Genomic DNA, 24,202 nt, shown 5'->3' on the forward strand with positions numbered 1-24,202 from the left:
GGTCATTTTTGGTAGGAAAAGGGTATAAGAATGACTTGTGATTGTTATTCATAGGTTTACTAAAGAGACACACCATTATATATCCTGTTACACTGCCACCTGCTGGAGATCTCAATACACTACAAACTGGCCAATACTTTACACAGCCATATCAGCGGCTACAACTAAACAAAACAACTAGGGCTGAAACAATTTCTCGAGTAACTCGAATAATTTAATCACTAAAAAACCTTGATGCAAAATGATTTGCCTCGAAGCTTCGTTTAATCAATGTTACCAACGCTGCATCGCACACGGTGTTTCTGCACGGATGCTTATTACTGTCGCACAATGGGCTGACGCTGCTGGCGACACATGCCATGAAGACTGACGGCGCAGATTACTATATGATGAAAGAGCGTAAAATAGTGAGGGGCTAAGAGAAGAGAAAGGCTGGAGAAAATGACAGAAAGTGTCTGTACAGCGTGTCTACAGCAAAATCAAACTAGCTTACCGCAATAATAGCACAACGTCAATGCTTCAGCATCTAAACAGAAAACATTGGGTCTAACTTAATCATCCATTCCTGTGTATATTTATATTTATTCCTCTTTAATTAATTTATTTTTATTTATTTTTTTCTCCCTTTATTTATTTAGTTTAATATTTTTTTATTTATTTTTTAATCTTTTTTTGCTATTTTTTTATTTTTAATTTAATTTAATTACATTTTTTATTTTATTTTTTCTCCTCTCTAAGTTTTTTTTGGTTTATTTCCTTCCTGTTTTGATATTTTTGTGAACACAGAGAGCACTTGTATGTTGGTTTTGTTCTATTTTGATAAAAATGAATAAAATCTATTTAAAAAAAAAAGAAAATCATCCATTCCACGAAGCGGACCCGACAAAAGTAAATCACAGTCGTATGGACGATGAAACTACACCAAACACAACTGCCGTGTGAAAAGGCTACCTTTCTCCCTTTTCACTAGACCCTGTTCGCAAAATTAAGACTTGTTTTGTGTCTGCTTTATTCTTAATATCACCGTAATGTTGTAGGTTATTGTTTTAGTGTATTTGTTACTTTATTATTTGACATAATCGGCAGGTTTTATGGGTTTATAGGGGGAAAGCTCAGCTGCTCACCAGCTTAATCAGGGAGAGTGGATGCAGGTTGGTTTGCTTCATTAGGTCTTTTCTGAAGGGAGGGGCTGGGCAATCCAAAGGTGAAGAACAATAGGTAAGATAGTTCTGCAGTAACTGACATTTTTATAATATCTGGGGCGCCTATTGTAGTGGGTGCACATATATGTATAAATAGTATTGTCGGCAGTAACTGATCGATCCAATTGTAATGATGTTTTGAGAAACTTAAGTGTTACTGTTGCTTGCTCAGGATAGCTCACCATATAATCACCTGTGCAGGTGGTAGGTTCAGGTGGAGTTAAAAAGGCCTTCAGGAGAAGAAGGCGTGAGGAATCTTGTCAGCTTGCTGTCATTTGGCCTCATTTTAGTATTCTGTTTTGTATTTTGGTTTTGAGTATGGTTTAGTGTCATTGTTGTTAATAAAAACACAAATTGGGAACTTGAAAAGCCTCTTCTCCAGTCGTCAATCGTGACATACAAAAAACAAAGACACAAAAATACGAAGTGGTGACCACAATTTGATCTAAAGCCAACTTGTTGACTATCCCTTCGGAAAAACAGCTGATTGTTGCGCACCATTTTCTTTCACTCTCTCTCTTCATGGAGAAACAGCTGATCAACGATCTACTAGCATAAGTGTAACAGAGCTGTGTGACATTGTAATCAGTTATATGGGCTAAATGAAAGTAGGTTGAGTATAACTAATATTTACATATAGGCCTATATACAGGTCAGTCTCAGGTTGAAACTTGTAGTTCTGAAAGTTAAGTTGCACAACTTAAGGTAATGTTTATTTATGTTTAATGTATGTTTAGTTTAAAGTTGTTATTGCATTTCAGAAAATCTTTTCTTTAAAAACAATGTAATATGGCACTTAAATGCACTTAATGTGTTTAGTATTTTGAGAGATGATATTATAAGCAATATAGGCAATCAAAATGTTGCTTTTTCTGAAAATTAAACCAAACTATTGTATATTATTGCACTTCAATAAAACAAAACTATTTATTATCTGATTACTTAAATAATCGATAGCTGCAAAAAAAAAAAAAAAAAAAAAAATGATCTGCATTGGCCCATTATCGGCAGATATATTGCTCATTATTGATCACGATCGGATTCGGAGGCGAAATCGGTAGTAGTTCTAATTCAAACCTCAATATCTTCATCAATCTTAAGAACGGAGGATGACGTCCCTTGTCACTACTCACGTGGAGGTTTGCTTCAGTGCAGGACCATCATGTATGGGCTTATTATTAATACCCCAAAACATTTCCTCTGAACACTATGGCTGAGTCGGTGTATGACACAGTTCTCACATTTTACTTGATCATGACATAATTAATCAAGCTGAATAAAATACTGTTTTATGAATTAACAGAAGAGGAAGTCTCTTATTGCATGAGGGCAGGCCTCAGAACTGATCTGACTACTTGTGATGAGCTGATCCTCTTCAAAACATTCGCTACAGAGAGAAGTGTCTGGATCACATCAGCTGTGCCAGTGACATAGCGCTATGTTATAAATAGCCTGCAGTACATGTCAATTTTGCGGATGTACAGGAGCTAAATCTGTAGATGGAAAAATTATGAGAGTGGTGACATGTTAATGTTAATGCAATTACTGGGGGCGCTGTTTCATCTATTGCATTTTAATAGTGTCCACTGTACAGCAGGTTCAGTCTTTGAAAAGTCAAATTGAGTTTGCAACATCATTTTCAAATGGTTAAGAATGCATTTTAATTGAGACCTTCATATTGCTTGTTTAAATGGAAAATTAGGCAGCATTGTTTATATTGAATTTACATTTGAACATTGTCCACTGAAGAGCAGGTTAAGTTATGTTGTAGCAGAAATCACAAGGCATTTTTAACAACAAAAGACAAGAAAACCGAATAACAAGGCAGGCAGACACCGGGTGGCGAGGGTGGGTGGACACACCTCTTCCACCCTCATCCTTTACACCGGAGCAACCCAGGGCTGTGTATTGAGCCTCCTGCTGTACTCATGACTCCAGGTTCAGGTAACTTTATTTGTACCCATAGTTAAATTTGTTACACAGTTAAAAAGTGCAGGGCAACACCATCCAATACCGTCATAAAGTTTGCTGACGACACAGCTGTGGTGGGCCTGATCACAGACACCAATGAACAGACCTTCCTGAAAGAAGTAGAGGACCTGGCCAAGACTAAAGATATGGTAGTGGACTTTGGGAAGAAGCAGGGAAAGAACTACGCCCCCCTTAACGATAGGGTTGGGCATTGTTTGGATTTTAACGATTCTGATTCTGATTCCAATTCCGATTCTTCCTTTCAATTCCAGTTCTTATCAATTCTCGATTCCGACTTTTTCAATGTAAAATAAAGCCACACTAGAGCACCACTTACTGTGCTCCAAGGCTGCAACACAACAAGCACCTGGCCGCTACGGAAACCCAAACTTGCGCATGTTAAATTGGAAAGTGATGATCGGATTTGAAACCAAATCTTCCAAACGATTCCAAAACGATTCCAATAAAGAAACGATTCCGATGGAATTGTAATTTTTGAAACGATTCCGATTAGGAATCGGTTCTCGATGCCCAACCCTACTTAACGATGAGGGTTGACAGCTTTAATTATCTGGGTGTCCACATCATAGAGGGTCTGACCTGGGATCTGCACACTGATTCAATGGTGAGAAAGGCAAGGCAGAGACTGTTTCACCTCGGATGCCTGAGGAAACTGGGTATCCCCTCAAATACTGAATAACTTGTATTCCTGCATCATTGAGAGCGTTCTGTCAGGCAGTCCCTCCAGGATTTTGTGGCCTTTTTTATTTTGATTGTGATTTTGTGGCAGCTTTTGTAAAAAAATTACGATAAAAGTTGCAATGTTTCTTTTTTATTTGTTGCGATGAAATTACGGGAGACAATGAAAATTGCTAAAAAAGTTGCAATTTGTTTGGTATAAAGGAAACTTGTTTCAGGGAGAACAAAAAGTACTCTGGGCTGAGTGTAAGTAACCTTACCAAAAAGGCTCAGGATGCTGCAAATGTTGAATATGAAAATGGCTGCGAAAATGGATTTATGACACTAAATAATAATTCACAAGTGAATTAATTAAATTTAAAAACATCTGCCAGTGGCTGGTTGATGTTCAAATTGTAAAAAGAAAAAACTTCCCATCTTTGACTGGGACACATTCACTTATAGTTTGATAACTATAAGTTAATATTGCACTTACAATAACGGTCGTAGCTGTCCTCAACTCAAGTCATTGTCTAATTACTGTCTCATCTACTAATTTCTCCTGCATCTAATTCAATTAAATTTTATTTATCGGTACCGACGGTCGGGGGTTTGATGAACAGTGGCAATGATAGTCACAATAAAGATAATGACTAGAAATAGTAGTTGTATTAGTTCATGGTGTTGCAGGACACTGCAGTGAGCTACAGGGCGTAGCAGGGCACAGCAGAGCACAGCAGGGTGTGGCAGGACGAAGCAGGGCATTGCACAGCGTAGCAGGGTGTAACAGGGCACAGCAGGGCATAGACCAGGACCACGGTGACAGCTGCATACATGCTTTAGGTGCCATCCTAATCCAAGGAAACATGCTGGACGAAAGACAAGCATAAGGACTCTGGGGAATAAGCTCCCCAGAGTTAGGTTAGTAACAAGCATTTCTGGGACATGGATGCACACAGATGGAAAGAGAGAGGAGAGAAAAGCTTAGTGTGTCAAAGTAAGTCCCCCGACAGTCTAATACTATAACAGCAGAGATAGGGAGGAGGCGCACCATGACTGTGGCTACACCCCCTCCCCCGCAGGTCTAGGCGAACGCTGCAACTCCTCACTCCCTAAATATACGTAAGCTTTCTATGGGAAGAAGCAGCGATAGGGTGGGGGTGAGCCATGACTCTGGCTACGCACCAACCCCCCGCCGGTCTAGGCGAACGCTGCAACTCCTTACTCCCTAGCTATAAGCTTTATCGAAGAGGAGAGTTTTAAGTTTACTCTTAAAAGTGGTGACGGTGTCTGCCCCCCGAACCCAGATTGGGAGCTGGTTCCACAGGAGAGGAGCCCGATAGCTGTGTGTGCTACTGTGTGTGCTACTGTGTGTGCGTGTGTTTGTCTCATTGTGGGGAGAACTGCGCAGCAGCAGTGGAAGTCGCGGGAAGCTCCAGTGATTGGTCAAATTTGTGGTGAAGTTGCGGTGATTGGATAATTAATATTATAATTGTGAGGTCGCACCAAATTCACGGAGATTGGTGCGATCTCAACATCGCAAATTCAGAATTCTTTTCACAATTCTTTCCCTGTTGAGGTCGGGAAGAAGGTATCAGATACACCAGGCAGCACTAACAGGGTTAGGGTCAGGAGGAGCTTCTACCCTCAGGACACTAGGATCTTATGGACACTGCCCAAGACTCCCCCCACATACTATGATGAATCATGCATTCATTAGCAGCAAGGTATCATGTTTTGGTATCAGTACAGAAACATAGGTGTTACATCGGTATAAGTATTGACCGATTGAATACCCAGTCCTAATATTTTTCTTCTGATGAACATAAGGTTTTTATTTAAACTGTTTTCCTAATTCTTTTGTATTGTTTCTTTACTTCAGCTCCCTATCCTGGCCTCCTCTGTTGTCAGCCTTTATTTCCTGGAGCTAACGGATATTTTCCAGCCGGTGCATTCTGGGTACAGTTGTAATGACCGCAGTCTGTCTCTGCCCTACATCCTGCCCAGACAGGAAGTCTGCCCACTGCCTCTGCTCTTCAGCTTGGCCTTCGCCGGTCCCACTGCCACGGTAAGTAAACCTTCACACTGGACCTGACTATATGTAATATGTACACGTGGCTTACACATTGAGTATGTTTACATGCACACCAATATTCCACTAATATATTTGATTCAGGTCATGTAAACACCATATTCAATCTGGATATTCAGAATAAGGCCTTTTTCTGAATTTTCCGATTTACGGGTCTGACACATCAAGCCGACGGCCAGGAATTAGTGGCATTGAAGGCTGACTTTGGCCTCGTTGGCCCTCGTCGCCTTTGTCTTGGCCAAAATTTAGCACTGGAACACACCGCAGAGACTACAGCTGACGGCCAAGTACCACATACGTTTTGCGCCTGCGTGAGAGGAAATAACTCTCCATACCAGCAGACGGCGGTAATCTATTCGTCATTCAACAAGGGAAACCGGATAACGTTGCTATGATACTCACAACAAACAGTGTTTGCTCGATCAGCGGCAGAACCGAACAGAGCCTATGCTCCCTATGGTTCACTCCCTGACGGGAAGACAGCATACATGGGGAGATGGCTAACCACACTGTCCCTCTCCCTGGCTTTCATCCGATGGCTTGGGAAGAAGTCCCCCTACGCTGGGAGCGGATGGCCCGCTGCTGGCTAACACTAGCATGCTAATTTCCTCCACCCAACATGCTTTCATCCTAGGCAAGGCAAGGCAGCTTTATTTGTATAGCACATTTCAGCAACAAGGCAATTCAAAGTGCTTTACATGAAACATGAAACATTAAAAACAGAAAACAATTAAAAACAATTTCAAAGCATTAAAACAATTAACAACAATTTAAGATCATTAAAAGACAAGAATAAAATGTACAGTGCAATATAAGAATTTTAAAGAAACAGCAGTTAAAAATAAGTTATTTAAAGAAAGGCAACATTAAAAAGATATGTCTTCAGCCTGGATTTAAAAGAACTGAGAGTTGCAGCGGACCTACAGTTTTCTGGGAGTTTGTTCCAGATATGTGGAGCATAAAAACTGAACGCTGCTTCCCCCTGTTTAGTTCTGACTGTGGGGACAACAAGTAGACCTGTCCCAGACGACCTGAGAGGTCTGGGTGGGTCATAGTGTAGTAGCAGATCAGAAATGTATTTTGGCCCTAAACTGTTTAGTGATTTATAAACCAGTAAAAGTATTTTGAAATCAATTCTTTGAGGCACTGGAAGCCAGTGTAGAGACTTCAGTACTGGAGTGATGTGATCCACTTTCTTGGTTTTAGTGAGGACTCAAGCAGCAGCGTTTTGAATCAGCTGCAGCTGTCTGATTGATTTTTTCGGGAGACCTGTAAAGACACCGTTGCAGTAGTCAAGTCTACTGAAGATAAAAGCATGGACAAGTTTTTCCAGATCCTGCTGACACATAAGTCCCTTAACCCTTGAAATATTTTGAAGGTGATAATAGGCTGATTTTTTAATTATGTTAATGTGGCTTTTAAAATTCAGGTCTGAGTCCATGACTACACCAAGATTTCTGGCTTTGTCTGTTGTTTTTAACATTGTCGTTTGAAGCTGAGCGCTGACTTTCAATCGTTCCTCTTTTGCTCCAAAAACAACCACCTCCGTTTTTTCTTCATTTAATTTAAGAAAGTTCTGGCACATCCAATCATTAATCTGTTGAATGCACTTATTTAATTGTTGTATTGGGCTATAGTTCCCTGGCAATAAGGTTATGTAAATTTGTGTGTCATCCGCATAACTAGGGTAACTTATTTTGTTGTTTTCCATAATCTGAGCCAGTGGAAGCATGTAGATGTTGAACAGAAGAGGCCCCATCCTACAGTGATTACAGACAATTTGTTACACAAAAACAAAATTGTCACTCATCTGGCGATAGCAATGTGCTTTTCGAGAGGAAAAGCATGTGAATTAAACATTTAAGGAGTAAAATTGTCATCTTATGAGATAATGTTTAAAATTTCAACTGGGACTACGTCAGACTTCTTGCTGTAGCCCAATTGTGTTTTCAGGTTAATAGGTCCAGGCTATAGCCTAGTCATCTGCAGGCATCTTTTCAGTAAAAAAATATTTAGGTGACATGAAAACCTTATTTTCCGGTATATTCAAATATATATTACTCAATGCCAATAGGCAATAGGACTTACAGTAATTCTGACTGTTGGAGAATGAATGTCATGGTGTTGCCTTTCAAAAGAGACCAAAGAAATGCATGTAGACGAAATGGTTCAAGAATAGCTTTCAATTTACTTTAGGTATGCCTTATATAGGTGTTTTTGCCAAATTTTACTGGAATACTTGGGGGATGTTGTCTGATCACACTAATGGAAATAAACCCGTGATTTGAACCATGTTGATGACAATTCTTTTAAACTAACTGCCGTTTGTTGAATTAAACTTCCTAGTGCAGCTCTCAGTAATGACTCATTCTATTTTCAATTCACTTTCAAGGTGCTGTTGTGGTAGCTAACAGACACAACCAAGGAAATACTCAGTTAAGAAGTTCTATGACTTCACAGATTTTGTCTAATTTTGTAAACTTTTTCTTCCAGAGCTTTATAAAAAACTGTGTTAAGCAATTGCTGACTGCAAGTACACCCCAAACAATAATGCCAGTATTATTTTCGATCTGTACATTAGGGTTGGGCGGTATCCAAATTTTGATACCGTCAAACCTCCTCCCTATTTTACCGCGGTATACGGTATTACCGTGACTAATTATAAATTATGACGTAAGGCGACACCAAACTGTTGGCTTGTGCACCGTTGAGAAATTGAATGCCGCTACGTTGCCAGGCAAGTTCAATCCTCCATGGGTCCCGAACTGCGTCAGTGCTGAGAAGAGATGAAATCCTGAGCAGCCTTAGGGGAAGTGAGCTGGCGCTTCAGGCCTTCTCCGGTCCTAATGAACAGCTTGGCTGGGTAGTGCAGAGCGGGCCTGAGGCCCAGATTGTAGAGCTCTTTCATCACATCTCGATATGCAGTTGCTTCACTACTTTGGGAGAGTAATCCTCAAAAATGTGGATCGGGGAACCCTTGTATTGCAGCTTGCCCCGCAGCCTTCGAGCCTTGTGCACAACCAACTCCCGGATCTGAAATCTGTGGAACCGCATCACTTTCGGAGCTAGCGTACAGTACGATAGGGCTGCTTGATTATGGAAAAAATAATAATCACAATTATTTTGGTTAATATTGAAATCACGATTATTTAACACGATTTAACATTTGGATATTATGTATAGTGTCCAGGGTATAATCTGTTAGTGTCCTTTATCTCACAGAAAGAGTCTTTGGATCAGAATAAAATTTGTTGTACTACTGTGAGTCGGTTCAGCTTTACAGATATCACACATCACAACATAATAGCTAATCCACAGACATAACACAATGTGCATCTCACATCACATGTTCACTCACTATGACCACTACTACTGTCATTACGAAACATTGTGCCAAAATATCAACAATAATGTCGCCGTCAGTGGGCTTATTTGCTAGCTAACCTTAGGAAAAATCCATCACATAGACAGTACCTTAGAGTAACGTTACGTGAAACAGGTGATTTAATGTCCCTGCTCATTTACCTACAGTTTAACATCAAAACTAAATGCTGAGGGAACATTACTGTTTTTTCATGTTAGTTTGGAGAAGTATGCCTATGCACCCCCACTAAGCTGGAAAATGTTTTAAACATTAAGTGAATACAGCGTGTCGACAGTAGCTATACTACGGGGGGCAAAGGCAGAGGGACCGCAGGGTTAGCTAACGTTAGCTGTTCCCAGACAACTGAGTTGGTTTTGCCTTTTGTTGCTCACCAAACGCTGCTGCCATCTTTACTCGCGCTGAGTTTTTAAATTCCAGCGGATGATATGCACACAACTTGCCTCCCTGACTGGCTTCGGGAGGGGCAGATTCGTATGTGCGCATGCGCGTGTAATTCAGAACACAAGACAAAATAAGAGTGTTCTTGCAAAACAGAATCTGGCAAAAAAAAATAATTCTCGATTATACTATTTTGGTGATCGTTGGGAGCCAAAATCGAAATTCAATTAATTGCACAGCCCTAGCGTACGATGAGCTTGTTCCAGCTCCGGGGCTGAATCCAGTTCTATTTTCCAGATTCCCGATTCACTTCAAATTGTTTCGGTCTAATCTAAAGACCTTAAATATGAAAAGTTATTTGATCCTTGAGCAGTGACGGACTGGGAAAAAAAAAAACGGCCCTGGCATTTCCACCCACCAGCGACCCACTGGTGGGGGGGGTGGGGTCGCAGATAGAACTTTTGACGCACGGAAAGAACACGCACTTTTGATAGCCCCAGTGATGGTAAACGTAAACTCTCATGCTATAAACAACTGCACCAAAACATAGACACATATATATATACACTACCGGTCAAAAGTTTGGGGTCACTTAGAAATTTCCATTCCACTCCATTCCAGACACAATACCAGCTGAGATCAGTTGCATTGTTTTTTTAATCAGAACAGCAGTTTTCAGATTACATTATGTGCTTACATAATTGCTAAAGGGTTCTCAACTGTTGTAGAAAGAAGTGGCTGAAGAAATGCTTGAAATCCATGTTTTTTGTCTAAACTTCATACTCAAATTTAAAAGTGGTACAGCTCCCATATACTTTGACACTCAGGGGTGTGCCTGATATCATTGGAAAGGAAACATTCTCAAGTTTTTGTTACAAGTGTCAGGGCGATTCTAGGCCTTACTGACACAGAGTTACAGAGGCTAGAATGGAGATTTTTTATTTCTGTCCAAGTTATAAATCTGTAAAATTATTAAAATACACTGCTGTAAACACATCTGACAGGTGACAGACAACACAGCATTAGCCACGTCTCAGCTTACTACAGAAAAAAAATTCAGAAGCTAAAAGACTCAAAAATGGATTTTATATGAATTCTTTTCTACAAATATGTCTGTGCGTTTTTTTATTTCTATTTGAAAAGTGCAAATAAACAAGCCAAAAAACTACAAAATACAACACTTCTCAAATACACAAACAAACCCACATCAATCACCTTTCCAATGATATCAGGCACACCCCTGAGTGTCAAAGTATATGGGAGCTGTACCACTTTTAATTTGGGTATGACGTTTAGACCAAAAAACATGAATTTCAAGTGTTTCTTCAGCCACTTCTGTCTACAACAGTCGAGAACCCTTTTGCAATTATGTAAGCAAATAATGTAATCTGAAAACTGCTGCCCTGGTTAAAAAAAACAATACAACTGATCTCAGCAGGTATTGTGTCTGGAATGGAGTGGAATGGAAATTTCTAAGTGACCCCAAACTTTTGACCGGTAGTGTATATATATATATATATATATATATATATATATATATAAATGAATAAATCATCAGAGCCAGCCGCTAATAATATAATATTCTGAAGTAGCCAAACTTACTGTACCTACACTCCCTCCTGCAGCATTGGTCTCCATCTCTGTTACTTCTGGTAATCCACATTCAGACCCACGGCAGGCTTGTTGTTCTGTGTTGGTTAGTTCCATAGATTTGTTATCCATATCTCTTCATCCTCTTTTGCTCGTTTTGTTCTTCCTCTTCCTCATATTCCTCACTGTCTTGTCTTTCTCCCTGGTGTGCTGGCTCAGATATAGCGCTAATGCTAGCTGAAGCTGCACTTGATTTAAAAAACAAATCAGTCAGTTTGCAGTATTTTCAACGTCAGCTCTCTTATATTTCTCTCTTTTTCTCTGCCCCCTTGTGTCACTTGATGCCTCGATACATTTTTTTGTCAACAGTATAACTTCCAATTTTCAACTTCCAACAACCACGCTGACGCAGACCATAGACAGTATAGAGACGCTACTCGATTCTGTCTTGAAATTCCCAGAAGGCATTGTTTCATTTTAACTTTTGCAAACAAATATTCAAATAAAAGAAATGTAGGTAGATCTGTTTTATTTCAAGCCATGCACATTTACATTTTTGAGCATCTGATCTGAAAGTAATTTTGCTACAAAACAATACAGACTAAGGTAAAACTCTGTGACTGTAGAGGTTAACCATGACTATGATATAGAGAGACTCATATGTGGTATAATACTGATCAGATTAAGTAACTATAAGGTGTGAAGGATTTGGCAAAAGAACGTTATTATGATGCCTGAAAGGGGGCTGAGAGAAATTATATGGGCCGCGGTTTACAATTAAGTGGGCGCATGGCTTTGACAATTATGCGGCTCTCTGATTGGCCGGCCGGCCACGAAGGCCCGCGGCCCCTCTGGCATCTGCCCAAATGCCAGTTTACCAGTCCGTCACTGACCTTGAGTTTTCGTTATGATGCTGCCGTGGCATGGCGGCCATTTTGAGCATTTTGTCATGAAGCAGGAACTGGTTGTAACTGGAATGTACATTGTTCTATCTGCCCAAAATGTCTTATGCTTGCTAAGAGTCCAGGCCTGAGGACATCTACATGCAAATATTGACTCATAGTCATAGCGTGCCTGCTGGCAAGAGAAAGTTAACTTATATGACAGACATCTACTTTACATAAAATGTACAATCAGTACGTTTACGTGCACACCAATATTCCACTATTATTCCGAATATGACAATATTCCGAATTTGATACAGTAAACAGCATATTGGATATTGCATATTGGCCTTTTTCCGAATATAGCATTTTGCGATTAAGACGTGGGATATTCTGGTATTATTCTGGTTTTATAGGCATTCTTTGGACATGTATACAGCGCATTCAGAATATGTGTCTCAATCGGGGTTTTTACCACAGGCTCATGGTCAGCTCTGTGCGTTGCTATGGTTACTGTACACAAACCAACCAGCCAACAGTTTGCAAGGCTGTAGACCTGATAAGATGGAGAAACACAGCTAATTTTAAACAATATCATTATTTATTTTTTTACGGCTACATGTAAACGGGAATATTAGTGGAATATTCACTTTCATTAGCCATGTAAACAGCTTAGTCGGAATATCATCTTTTTCGGAATAAGGGCAAAAACCGGAATATTATGTGCATGTTAACATATTCAATGTGTGGGCTACGCTTGATATTGAGTAACATAATACTTTTCTTGTGTGCCCCCTATTATGTAACCACACCCCTGTAATTTAGCCATGCCCCCTTTATACCTCCTGTACCATTTGACCAGACTCTTGTGTGACGCATTATTGCACTCAGCGAGTTCCTTTTTCTTTTGTTGCACCCCTTTTAATTTAGCCACACACCCTTTTATAACTAATGAACCGTTTGTTGTACACACTTGCATATCCTTGATACATTTGTTATGATCTCTCAATATTTCTGAGGGTGATGTGTTTTTAAGCATTTCAGACAGTTATACATAAGGGTTAATGGATTATCAGGTATTAATGGATGACGGGGCCAGAACCGTCCGACTCTGCCTGGTGTACAGTATTTACCTGATTATGAACATTTCGAAGGGCATTAACTCGCTCATACCATGGACAATTGCTGAAGAATATGTCTTCAGACCATTTATTTATATTTTAACAATCAAAATCTAAAGCTTAACAATAACTTGTTTCCCTGGTTACAGCTGACAGTTTGACAAATACCTGGAACAATCATTCAAAGTCAATAACAAAACATTTTTGACCGAGCACACATTCACCTCAGTCAGGGCAGCGGCATTTGGTAGTCCAGTAACCCAGAAATTGTGACTTTGCGCCGGTCGTGGAGCTCCGCGGGCTGCCGATATCTCAATGTGAAGGAGGAAATCAGGATGTGCCTGATATTTTCAAGTATGAGATATCTACCTAATGTATGTTTGTGATGGAGGAGGGAGGGACGGATGGCAATGGGAGGGGGTTGAGAGGTTGTGTGTGTGTTTATTTAGTTATTATTTTATGTATGTATATATATATATATATATTTTTTTTTTTTTTTTTTTTTTCCAATTGTTCAGTGCCTTGAGCGAGTCTTGTTGGGGGCGGGGTGGTGAGGTTTTGGAGGGGGACAAGCATCAGAATTGAACAACACGTTGTTGTGCTTTTGTTGTGTTTTCAATGGCGATGTAATCGGCCTAAGGTTTCTTGTTGTTTTTCTTTCTGAAGATGCTTCCTCCTCAATGTATGAATGATTGTAAAAAAATAAATAATTGATCACAAAAAAAAAACAGTAAATATAATTTGACAGTATGTTAACTGTCACAATTGAGTGGAGCAGGTAAACCCAAACACAGGAGACTGCAGACCACAGGAACTTGAAGACGATTCTTTATTACAGGTTTAATGCAGGTGTGCCAGTTTAGCTGATGATCATGTCAACTGTTGATGTTTGCATAAAATCAGTGAATATTCAGCAAGGCCCTCCCGACTTGTTAACAGCACTCTGCTCTGCCTCCGCCCCTCGAGTGCTGGAGGTTCACATTTTCACCTCAGTCAGGGCAGCGGCATTTGGTAGTCCAGTAACCCAGAAAGGGTGACTTTGCGCCGGTCGTGGAGCTCCGCGGGCTGCCGATATCTCTGTGCCCGTGTAGCAGTGCTTCGGCTGTAGCCTACTTCCACCCAATATACTCCTAAATCTTAATCTGCCTAGGAAATCGTCTAGTCTTAATCTGCATTGCTATTTTTACTCGTTAATACGCAGGCCACAAGAAGTAATTAGGTTTTGTTTATGTTGTTGTTGGGTCACTTTTACTCACAACATGCTAATGGCAACAAAGGTTTCCATTCATTACGCTAAGCTAGAGGCGCCGCTGCCGGACTAAGACAACGCATGCACTGACAAAAATGCGTTTGCCCACCTATATGAATATAGCGGAGACGGTGAATAACCCTATTTCAACAAACGGTGGCGTATTCCTTTTAAGCATTATTATTCACACAAAATGCTCTACAAAAGTGTCAAAGTAAAATAACAATGTTTTTTTGGGTTTCGAACATGAGTCTCGCGGAGGCAAAATGTTCTTTGCATCAAGAATTATTACGACTACACTACGGAGAGTGGACAACAGGCTTTAGTATATCTTATTAAAGTACTAGCCTACTAGCCTACTGATATCATAATGTCCACGTTAACTGGTGATAGCCCATGACATGAGCAAACACAGTGAATGCAAGCATGCCCAGCGGGAACAGTTGAGGCCTTGCTGCCTCATGAAAGCCCGGTTTAGTAAAGAGCTCATTAAACACTTACCAAAACACCTCACCCACTCAATCCTCTGGAACTACAAGTCCGCCTACCTGGACACATCTCCACACCATTTTATTGCCCCAGTTTAAGCTCCAAATGGGTCAACCTAGATTGAGCGCCTCTGGTGCGGATACATTGCCTACACAATCAAGCAATGGATAGGCCTACAAAAGGATTAATTCTATCAAGTTATGTGTATTCTGAATATTGCAGAGGCTCCTTACTATTAAAGTCCAGTGATTGTGGTCACAAACTGCTCCCACCATGACTTCATAATCCAAAATGTCCACCTGCAATTATTCAATAAATTGACAAACAGTAGGCCTAGGCCTCACCTTATTGTCCAGTCTTGCTACATGGTTTCATGACTTAACTTTTTCAAACCTTTGTTTTCCCCCTGCCAAATGTTGCTCATTTGGTAGCCATCAATCAAAATCCCATTTTCCCTGCTTAAGTGCAATCACTCAGTTATGTGGAGGTATATGTTTATGACCTGTAATGTGAAATGGAACACAGCTGATCAGAGTTAGGCGCAGTAAATATCCATTTCCATAGGCCAAAGGCTAAACTTCACTTACCTCACTCTCCAGAAGTTTCCCAGGTCCTAAATGTTGTCGCAGGTTGTGGGAGAACAACTTGTAGCCTTACACCACAAAATATCTCCCTTCTCCCCAGCCAAAATTGTATGTACCGCTGTGGGGAGAAATTGTCAGATGTCAGCTAAAAAATCATGACAATCAACACCAAGATTAACACTGACCCAACAAAGTCATGAATTACCAGTTTCCTGGGGAACACTGTGGTGTCAGGGGCCCCTCATGTGCTGGAGAGTGCTGTGATGTGGAAGGCCCCTCATGTGCTGGATGGTACGGTGGAGAAGAGTGAAACGGAGGAGTGTGACATGGGGACACTCGCCACTCAGAATGACATGGGGACGCATGCTTCAGACTGACACGGAAATTCATCAGCAGAAAGGGTTGATGGAGTGGAGGCTGATGGGCCACACCACTTGTGTGGGATTCTTGGTATCGGGTCAATGTATCGTTGTAATTGATCCATATTGATCTTCTGGTGGATCTTGCCCTTTTGCGACACAACAGCCACACTTTTTCCCTCAATGTTTGTAATAATGAATGGCCCCATCATTTCCTTCCTCTTCTTCCACCTTTCCTCTGCTCCTGTCTGATGTTTTGTCCGAGCACTTTGTCACCCACTTTGAATTCATCATCGTGGCCCAGCTCCTCCCTTTTTCGTTTAACTCTCTCCCTTGCTCTCTCCATATTTTGTTGGGCAATGGCAAAATGTTCAGGAAGGGCCTGAAGACCTGAGGACAATGTTTCCTGTGCCACAAGTGCTTCCACGTGGTCATGAGTAATCTGTGGCAACAAATATACATGGCACAATTTCCGTACATTGGACAGGTGACTTGCAGACAGCAAGCAGTCAAACACTGTAATGTCAAACGTAATTTATACATGGCATACTTTCCCACTCACCACATACTCAGTTGGAATGTCTTTGGGATATCTGCCCTCCCGCCAAACATGAGAAAATGGAGGGTGTATCTTGTCGTCAGCTGTTTCTTTGTGCGCAGGGCAAAAAGTGTGGCTTGGAGATGTTGATTCCAGGTTTTGGGTTTGTCCTCAAACAGTTTTGTCAAGATCCTATAAGGTGAAACATACAATTGTCACATGTGGTATTGCGCAGTATCTATCTATCTATCTATCTATCTATCTCGTCTTTAAAATACCCTTGAATGGTGCCATTCATATTTTCCACCAGGATGGAAGGAGGATGGTAGGGCGCGCACGGACTTCTTTTTATGCCCAGTTTGGCACAGTGTGTAAAGTTGATCTGTCAGAATATGAGGAAATATTTAGAGCATCCCGTGGCCTAAAAGATAGATGTGAGAATTAGTTTCTTACCTTGTTGACAAACTCACGTCCTCTGTCTGTAAGCAGCCTTTTTGGTGCACCGTATTTGTAAAAGTAGTCCAGAATACAAGCTGTAACTTCTTCCCATCTGAGCTTTCATTTTCTCAAAGGCAGAGCAGGATACCCAGGGCTCGGTTTACACCTATCGCCATTTCTAGCCACTAGGGGACCATAGGCAGGCTGGGGGAATGCATATTAATGTTAAAATACCTCATAAAGTGAAATTTTCATGCCATGGGACCTTTAAGGCATAGGCCTTGTGAAATAGTCTATAATTACACAAATGTACTCATGGTCCTGGTTAGTTTCCCCATCAGATCCATGCCTACCAGTTCCAGTGGCTCTGAAGTCTGAGGAAAGACAGCATGTTCTGGAGAAAAAGGACAAAAGCACATGATGTAATTGTCACCTCAATTGGGATGTAGGCCTTCTTCATTTTCAGCATGCACCGTCTGGCCTGGCATTTCGGACACTCCGATATCTTGTAAAAACGTGGTGACCAGTAAATGTTGAGATATAGTGTTGTGAAAGTATGTTAAACACAAATAATTTGGGAATTCAGGAAGAAAAAAATAAATTAATCAATCACCCATTTTTTGCTGTCCCCTTCAATCCCAGGCCAGTAGTATTTTAGGGCAATGGCGTAGATACTCTTTTCTATTCCACAGTGGCCCCCATGCTCACTGTCATGGAAACTTCTGAGATGGAAAATCTCATCAACTTCCTCTGGTGATCTTACTACTTTTGCCAGGTGTTCTCCCACCTTCCGCCTGCGGTTGATGTAGTAAAGTTGGCCATTTGACGGGCCCAACATAACTATTACTTAAGTTTTTTTTGAATGAGTGTAAGTAAGTTAACACAAAAATCAATAAAACAAAGAAATATATTAAGAAAGGCAACATTCAGAATTCATGCACTAATATAAGTAGTAAGTAGTTTGCCATGAAAAGGCTCATCACTTACCCTTCATTATGTAATTGTCACACCTTCTCTTTATTACAAATCGGCATGATGCTTCAGGAAAAATTCAATCTCTTGAGCAACTGTGGGGTCCATTTTACTTAGCTTAGCTTTATCTGTCCTAACTAAATATATCACACCCCTTTTAACTACACTTAACTTGGCCCACCTTGAAATTTGTACTCATAACTCAGTGTCTGTTTATCTCTGTCTCCTCTCACAACATGGGAGAAATGTAGCATGAAGTGTGTGTGTATGTATATATATATATATATACAGTGAGGAAAATAAGTATTTGAACACCCTGCTATTTTGCAAGTTCTCCCACTTAGAAATCATGGAGGGGTCTGAAATTGTTATCGTAGGTACATGTCCACTGTGAGAGACCTAATCTAAAAATAAAAATCCAGAAATCACAATGTATGATTTTTTAACTGTTTATTTGTATGATACAGCTGCAAATAAGTATTTGAACACCTGAGAAAATCAATGTTAATATTTGAGACAGAACCTTGATATGCTTCTTACAGAGCCACTCCTTGGTTATCCTGGCTGTGTGCTTTGGGTCATTGTCATGTTGGAAGACCCAGCCTCGACCCATCTTCAATGCTCTAACTGAGGGAAGGAGGTTGTTCCCCAAAATCTCGCAAAACATGGCCCCGGTCATCCTCTCCTTAATACAGTGCAGTCGCCCTGTCCCATGTGCAGAAAAATACCCCCAAAGCATGAAGCTACCACCCCCATGCTTCACAGTAGGGATGGTGTTCTTAGGATGGTACTCATCATTCTTCTTCCTCCAAACACAGTTAGTGGAATTATGACCAAAAAGTTCTATTTTGGTCTCATCTGACCACATGACTTTCTCCCATGACTTCTCTGGATCATCCAAATGGTCATTGGCAAACTTAAGACGGGCCTTGACATGTGCTGGTTTAAGCAGGGGACCCTTCCGTGCCATGCATGATTTCAAACCATGACGTCTTAGTGTATTACCAACAGTAACCTTGGAAACGGTGGTCCCAGCTTTTTTCAGGTCATTGACCAGCTCCTCCAGTGTAGTTCTGGGCTGATTTCTCACCTTTCTTAGGATCATTGAGACCCCACGAGGTGAGATCTTGCATGGAGCCCCAGTCCGAGGGAGATTGACAGTCATGTTTAGCTTCTTCCATTTTCTAATGATTGCTCAAACAGTGGACCTTTTTTCACCAAGCTGCTTGGCAATTTCCCCGTAGCCCTTTCCAGCCTTGTGGAGGTGTACAATTTTGTCTTTAGTGTCTTTGGACAGCTCTTTGGTCTTGGCCATGTTAGTAGTTGGATTCTTACTGATTGTATGGGGTGGACAGGTGTCTTTATGAAGCTAACGACCTCAAACAGGTGCATCTAATTTAGGATAATAAATGGAGTGGAGGTGGACATTTTAAAGGCAGACTAACAGGTCTTTGAGGGTCAGAATTCTAGCTGATAGACAGGTGTTCAAATACTTATTTGCAGCTGTATCATACAAATAAATACTTAAAAAAATCATATCTTGTGATTTCTGGATTTGTTTTTTTAGATTATGTCTCTCACAGTGGACATGCACCTACGATGACAATTTCAGACCCCTCCATGATTTCTAAGTGGGAGAACTTGCAAAATAGCAGGGTGTTCAAATACTTATTTTCCTCACTGTATATATATATATATATATACACACATACGGTACAGGCCAAAGGTTTGGTCACACCTTCTCATTCAATGCGTTTTGGTCTGATGAGTCCAAGTTTGACATCTTTGGTTCCAACCGCCGTGTCTTTGTGAGACGCAGAAAAGGTGAACGGATGGATTCTACATGCCTGGTTCCCACCGTGAAGCATGGAAGAGGAGGTGTGATGGTGTGGGGGTGCTTTGCTGGTGACACTGTTGGGGATTTATTCAAAATTGAAGGCATACTGAACCAGCATGGCTACCACAGCATCCTGCAGCGACATGCCATCCCATCCGGTTTGCATTTAGTTGGACCATCATTGACCCCAAACATCCACAGGCTGTGTAAGGGCTATTTGACCAAGAAGGAGAGTGCTGGAGTGCTGCGCCAGATGACCTGGCCTCCACAGTCACCGGACCTGAACCCAATCAAGATGGTTTGGGCTGAACTGGACTGCAGAGTGAAGGCAAAAGGGCCAACAAGTGCTAAGCATCTCTGAAACTACCTCTTGAAGCTCATCAAGAGAATGCCAAGAGTGTGCAAAGCAGTAATCAGAGCAAAGGGTGGCTACTTTGAAGAAACTAGAATATAAGACATGTTTTCAGTTCTTTCACACTTTTTTGTTAAGTACATAATTCCAAATGTGTTCATTCATAGTTTTGATGCCTTCAGTGAGAGTCTACAATGTAAATAGTCATGAAAATAAAGGAAACGCATTGAATGAGAAGGTGTGTCCAAACCTTTGGCATGTACTGTCTATATATATATATATATATATATATATATATATATATATATATATCTTAATCTCTTATTTGCATCTAATTACAATTGAAATAATCTTACATGTGTGACTTTTTCTGAAGAGGTAGGATTCACATGCACAAAAAGATGGCTGAAGCTAATTCAATTGACATGGCCAATCCGGTGTAGTCCTAGGTAGGTAAGGTTTCTGAACCTGGTAGGCTAAGGACATGATTGAAGTTAAAGTGCTCATATTGTGCTTTTTGGCTTTTTCCCTTTACTTTATTGTGTTATGTATCTTTTTTGTGCACTTTATAGGTTATACGTTACAGAAAAGCCCAAAGTCCACCACAAAGGGACTTACCATCTTCCAGAGAAAACACTGTTCACAAACTGCTCCAAACAGCTCTATTGTAGTCCAGCCTTCCGTGATGAACGTGCGTCACTTTGTAACAGAGGTTATAATGCTCGCCTAGCTGCTAACATGGCACTCCCTCATGCTCTGCAACTGACAAACTAGCAGAACATACTGCATGTGCAACTCCCAACAAAGATGGCACAGAAGAGAGATGCCTCACTCTGTAGCTAAAACAGAGAGCTCAACACAAGGTGAAAAGAGGAGCTGCAGCATTGTGCGGTACAACAAATATATGGTGTTTTCTGAAAATCAAACCACATAAACCTATTCTGGTACAACGTCTAAATGCAATTATGAACCTGAAAATGAGCATAATATGAGCACTTTAATAAATGAGTTTCATATGCATTGTAATGACCACAATAATTTGAATCAATTATGTAGTATTTTAATGAATTCAATAAAGAGGGTCATAACACTGCAAGCATACAGTCCTTAAACTGTATTTATATAGGCTACTTAGTTTTTTCACCCTGGATCCATTGTTGTAGCCTAATCCAGTTGTCATCCAGTGACATGTAAACTTGCGCAAGGGGGTTCTTATCCCACATAAGAAGACCATGCTATAGGCTATGTGGGAATCTGAAACAGCAACATCTGAATGTTATCAAACTCTCTAAGTACATCAACGTTTTGTAATCATATACCATAATGACCATTTTGTGTCATCTAAGCTTAACCGAGACTAAGATAACACTAAGTTGCCCAAGAGAAAACGAGGATCAGCACCTTGCTGCAAAACATTTAATGGCCATATGGTCATAACAATAGTGTATAGACTACCATAACACAAAAAGTGCGATTCTGGGTCGACACAGACATACCCTTATATGGGTCTAATGAAATTAAACGCAACTATAATCAGTTGACTTGTGGCACAGGTTGAAAGAGACGGTTTGTGCTGAGATAGGCCTACACATTCTTCGTATGAGATGGTCCACAATAACAAATGATCACATTTGCGCATGACTGACATGTTTCATTTTTACCCCCAAAACGGAATAAAGTGTTAAGTGGGGTCATGCCAGTTTGATGTACATCAGTTAGGTTTTGGTATGTGAGGCAAAGATTAACCTGCTTTCGAGGCTTGCATTTGCCCATATTAAATTGTGATATCACCAGTTAACATGGGCGTATATTTCTCTCATATGTCAACCTGTGTTAACTTAGACTAAAAGTCCAATATATGGATAGAAATCACAAAATCATTTCAGTGCTGCTTGGTATAGTGGGATAGAATAGTCTTTATTGTCATTGTCACAAGTTCAAAAAACTTTAAAGTGATCTCCTGTCAGTGCATCAATTCATTAAGTTTTAAGAAAAAGAATGTAAGTCCTAATGTTTAAAAACAATAAATAGAACATGTAGCAGCATTAGCAGTGTAGATGAACACACATGGTCACACACACCCAGTCATTGCACGAAAAAATGGTATTAACATACCTTCACAGCATAAAAACAGTATGAACAAACTGTTACATACATCTATAGACATGATCCATCCCACATGAGCTTCCATATTGTAAATTTTTTGCAGCATTAAGGGTGGTTATTGCAGTCGGATAAAAACTATGTTTAAGTCTAGGGAGTGACCGGGATGGCGTGTGTCCTGTATGATGTTCCAGGCTTTTTTGAGACAACGAGCACTGTGTAAATCTTCCAGTGTGGGAAGAGAGCAGGCGACGATCTTTTGGGCGGTGTTGATGACCCTCTGGTGCGCTTTCCTCTGTGCTGCTGTGCAGCTGGTGTACCATACGCACATGCAGAATGTTAGTATGCTCTCAATGGAGGCACGGTAAAAGGACACCAGCAGTCTTGGTGTGATGTTAATGCTCCTGAGTATTCTCAGGAAGTACAATCTCTGCTGGGCTTTTTTCAGCAGCTCAGAGGTGTCCAGGATAGGTTCACCTCGATGTGGACTCCCAGAAAGCGGAAGTCTGCCACCCTCTACGTTGATGTTTTCTTTCTACTGTAGGGTCAACAGCCACAGAAATACTCCTGCCTAACAAATATGAAGAAAACCAGTCAAGGGCTCTCCAGCAGAACCAGGACAAAACAATTGCCAGGATATGTCATTCAAGATTTTAAGAGCGGTCTCTGTGGAGTGCGTCTGACAAAAATCTGACTGAAATGTATCAAATAGTATATTATGTCTATTTAGAGCAGATCAGTAAGCTGATTTGAAACCACCTTTCTGAAAAAATGTATATGAAAGGGAGCTTTGAACGTTGCACATTATGGCAAAGGGCAGGGGACACGCAGCTCGTCATACGTTTCCCCAACGTATATGTGCCAATAAAAGAAAGTAGAAATACATGAATACATTTAGATTTAAAAAGCAATAATTGCATTAAAACATGTTGACGAGTCTCGAAGCTGGAGTCTGAAGTCTTTTGGGCCGAGTCGCAAGTCAAGTCTGAAGTCTTTTGGGTCGAGTCAGAGTCAAGTTTGAAGTCAGCTGTTTGTGTGACTTAAGTGCGACTTGAGTCCGAGTCTCAGATTCGAGTCCCCATCTCTGGTAGCTCCTAACAGAATCTCTGTGGTTTGAAGTTTAGTTTATATTATATCTGCTTTATTTTACGTTTCATGTTTGCTAGGAGTTAAATTACTGCTGATGAAGCCCCACTATTTCCTGCTGTATTATAATAAAAGCATTCAAATACCAAAATAATGGGGGACTTTTGTTGTGAAGAACTTATTGGAAATGAAACCGTTTCACATCCACTGTGTTGACCACTCGGTTCGTCGTCAACTCCAATCAACTATGTTTATGCGAGACTAATAAATAACAGAAGAAGACTGGGGAGGAGCAGGAAGTTTTGTAGTAATGTCCTACATATTGGTATATTTGGGGACGTTTTATGAAACTGTAAATAACGTTATTTTCAAGGCAACAGCGCTGCAGAGAGCTGCCAGGGATATAAGAGCAGGCAGCATGCAGGAACAAAAACACAGACACATTACTAACAGTATATGAAAAAAAACGATGATTGCTGTCTTGGCCAGCACTCCCTTGAAAAAGAGATTCTGAATCTCAATGGGATTATGGGATTATGCTAGCCTGACAAGGCAGACCCACATCCAGATGTAGGGTCTGGGAACTCACCATTGACGGAGCTCGATCCAAGGGGCGGGATAAACGGTTGTCTTTCAAATTCCCTCTGCGCGTAATAGGATAGCACTACAACCAGGCAGAGCAACGAAGAGGTAGCGGAGCTAGTTGATAGATTAAACTTTTGCCGTAAACGGTCGGCAAAACTCCGAACACATCTTCCTTTTTTAAGAATGATTTTTGTGCCGTTCTTTGTTCTTTTATCAAAGAAAAGCTTAACTCCATGTCTTCCAGAAGTCCGCTGTTCCCAGCAGCAGCAGCCATAAGCCCCGCCCACCGACTCTATACACAATGTGATT

The 24,202-nt window shown here is 40.7% G+C and overlaps 1 protein-coding gene across 1 annotated transcript in view; it reads left to right on the forward strand.

The window, feature by feature from the left end:
• LOC114565217 (phospholipid phosphatase-related protein type 4) overlaps positions 1 to 24,202 on the forward strand; it is a 112,757-nt gene that overhangs the window by 45,657 nt on the left and 42,898 nt on the right. The window contains exon 2 of the mRNA XM_028593125.1: positions 5,734 to 5,919. Coding sequence (XP_028448926.1) covers positions 5,734 to 5,919 — 186 coding nt within the window. The remainder of the gene's footprint in view (positions 1 to 5,733; positions 5,920 to 24,202) is intronic.

This window comes from Perca flavescens, chromosome 12 (assembly GCF_004354835.1).
Source record: "Perca flavescens isolate YP-PL-M2 chromosome 12, PFLA_1.0, whole genome shotgun sequence".
Taxonomy (NCBI): domain Eukaryota; kingdom Metazoa; phylum Chordata; class Actinopteri; order Perciformes; family Percidae; genus Perca; species Perca flavescens.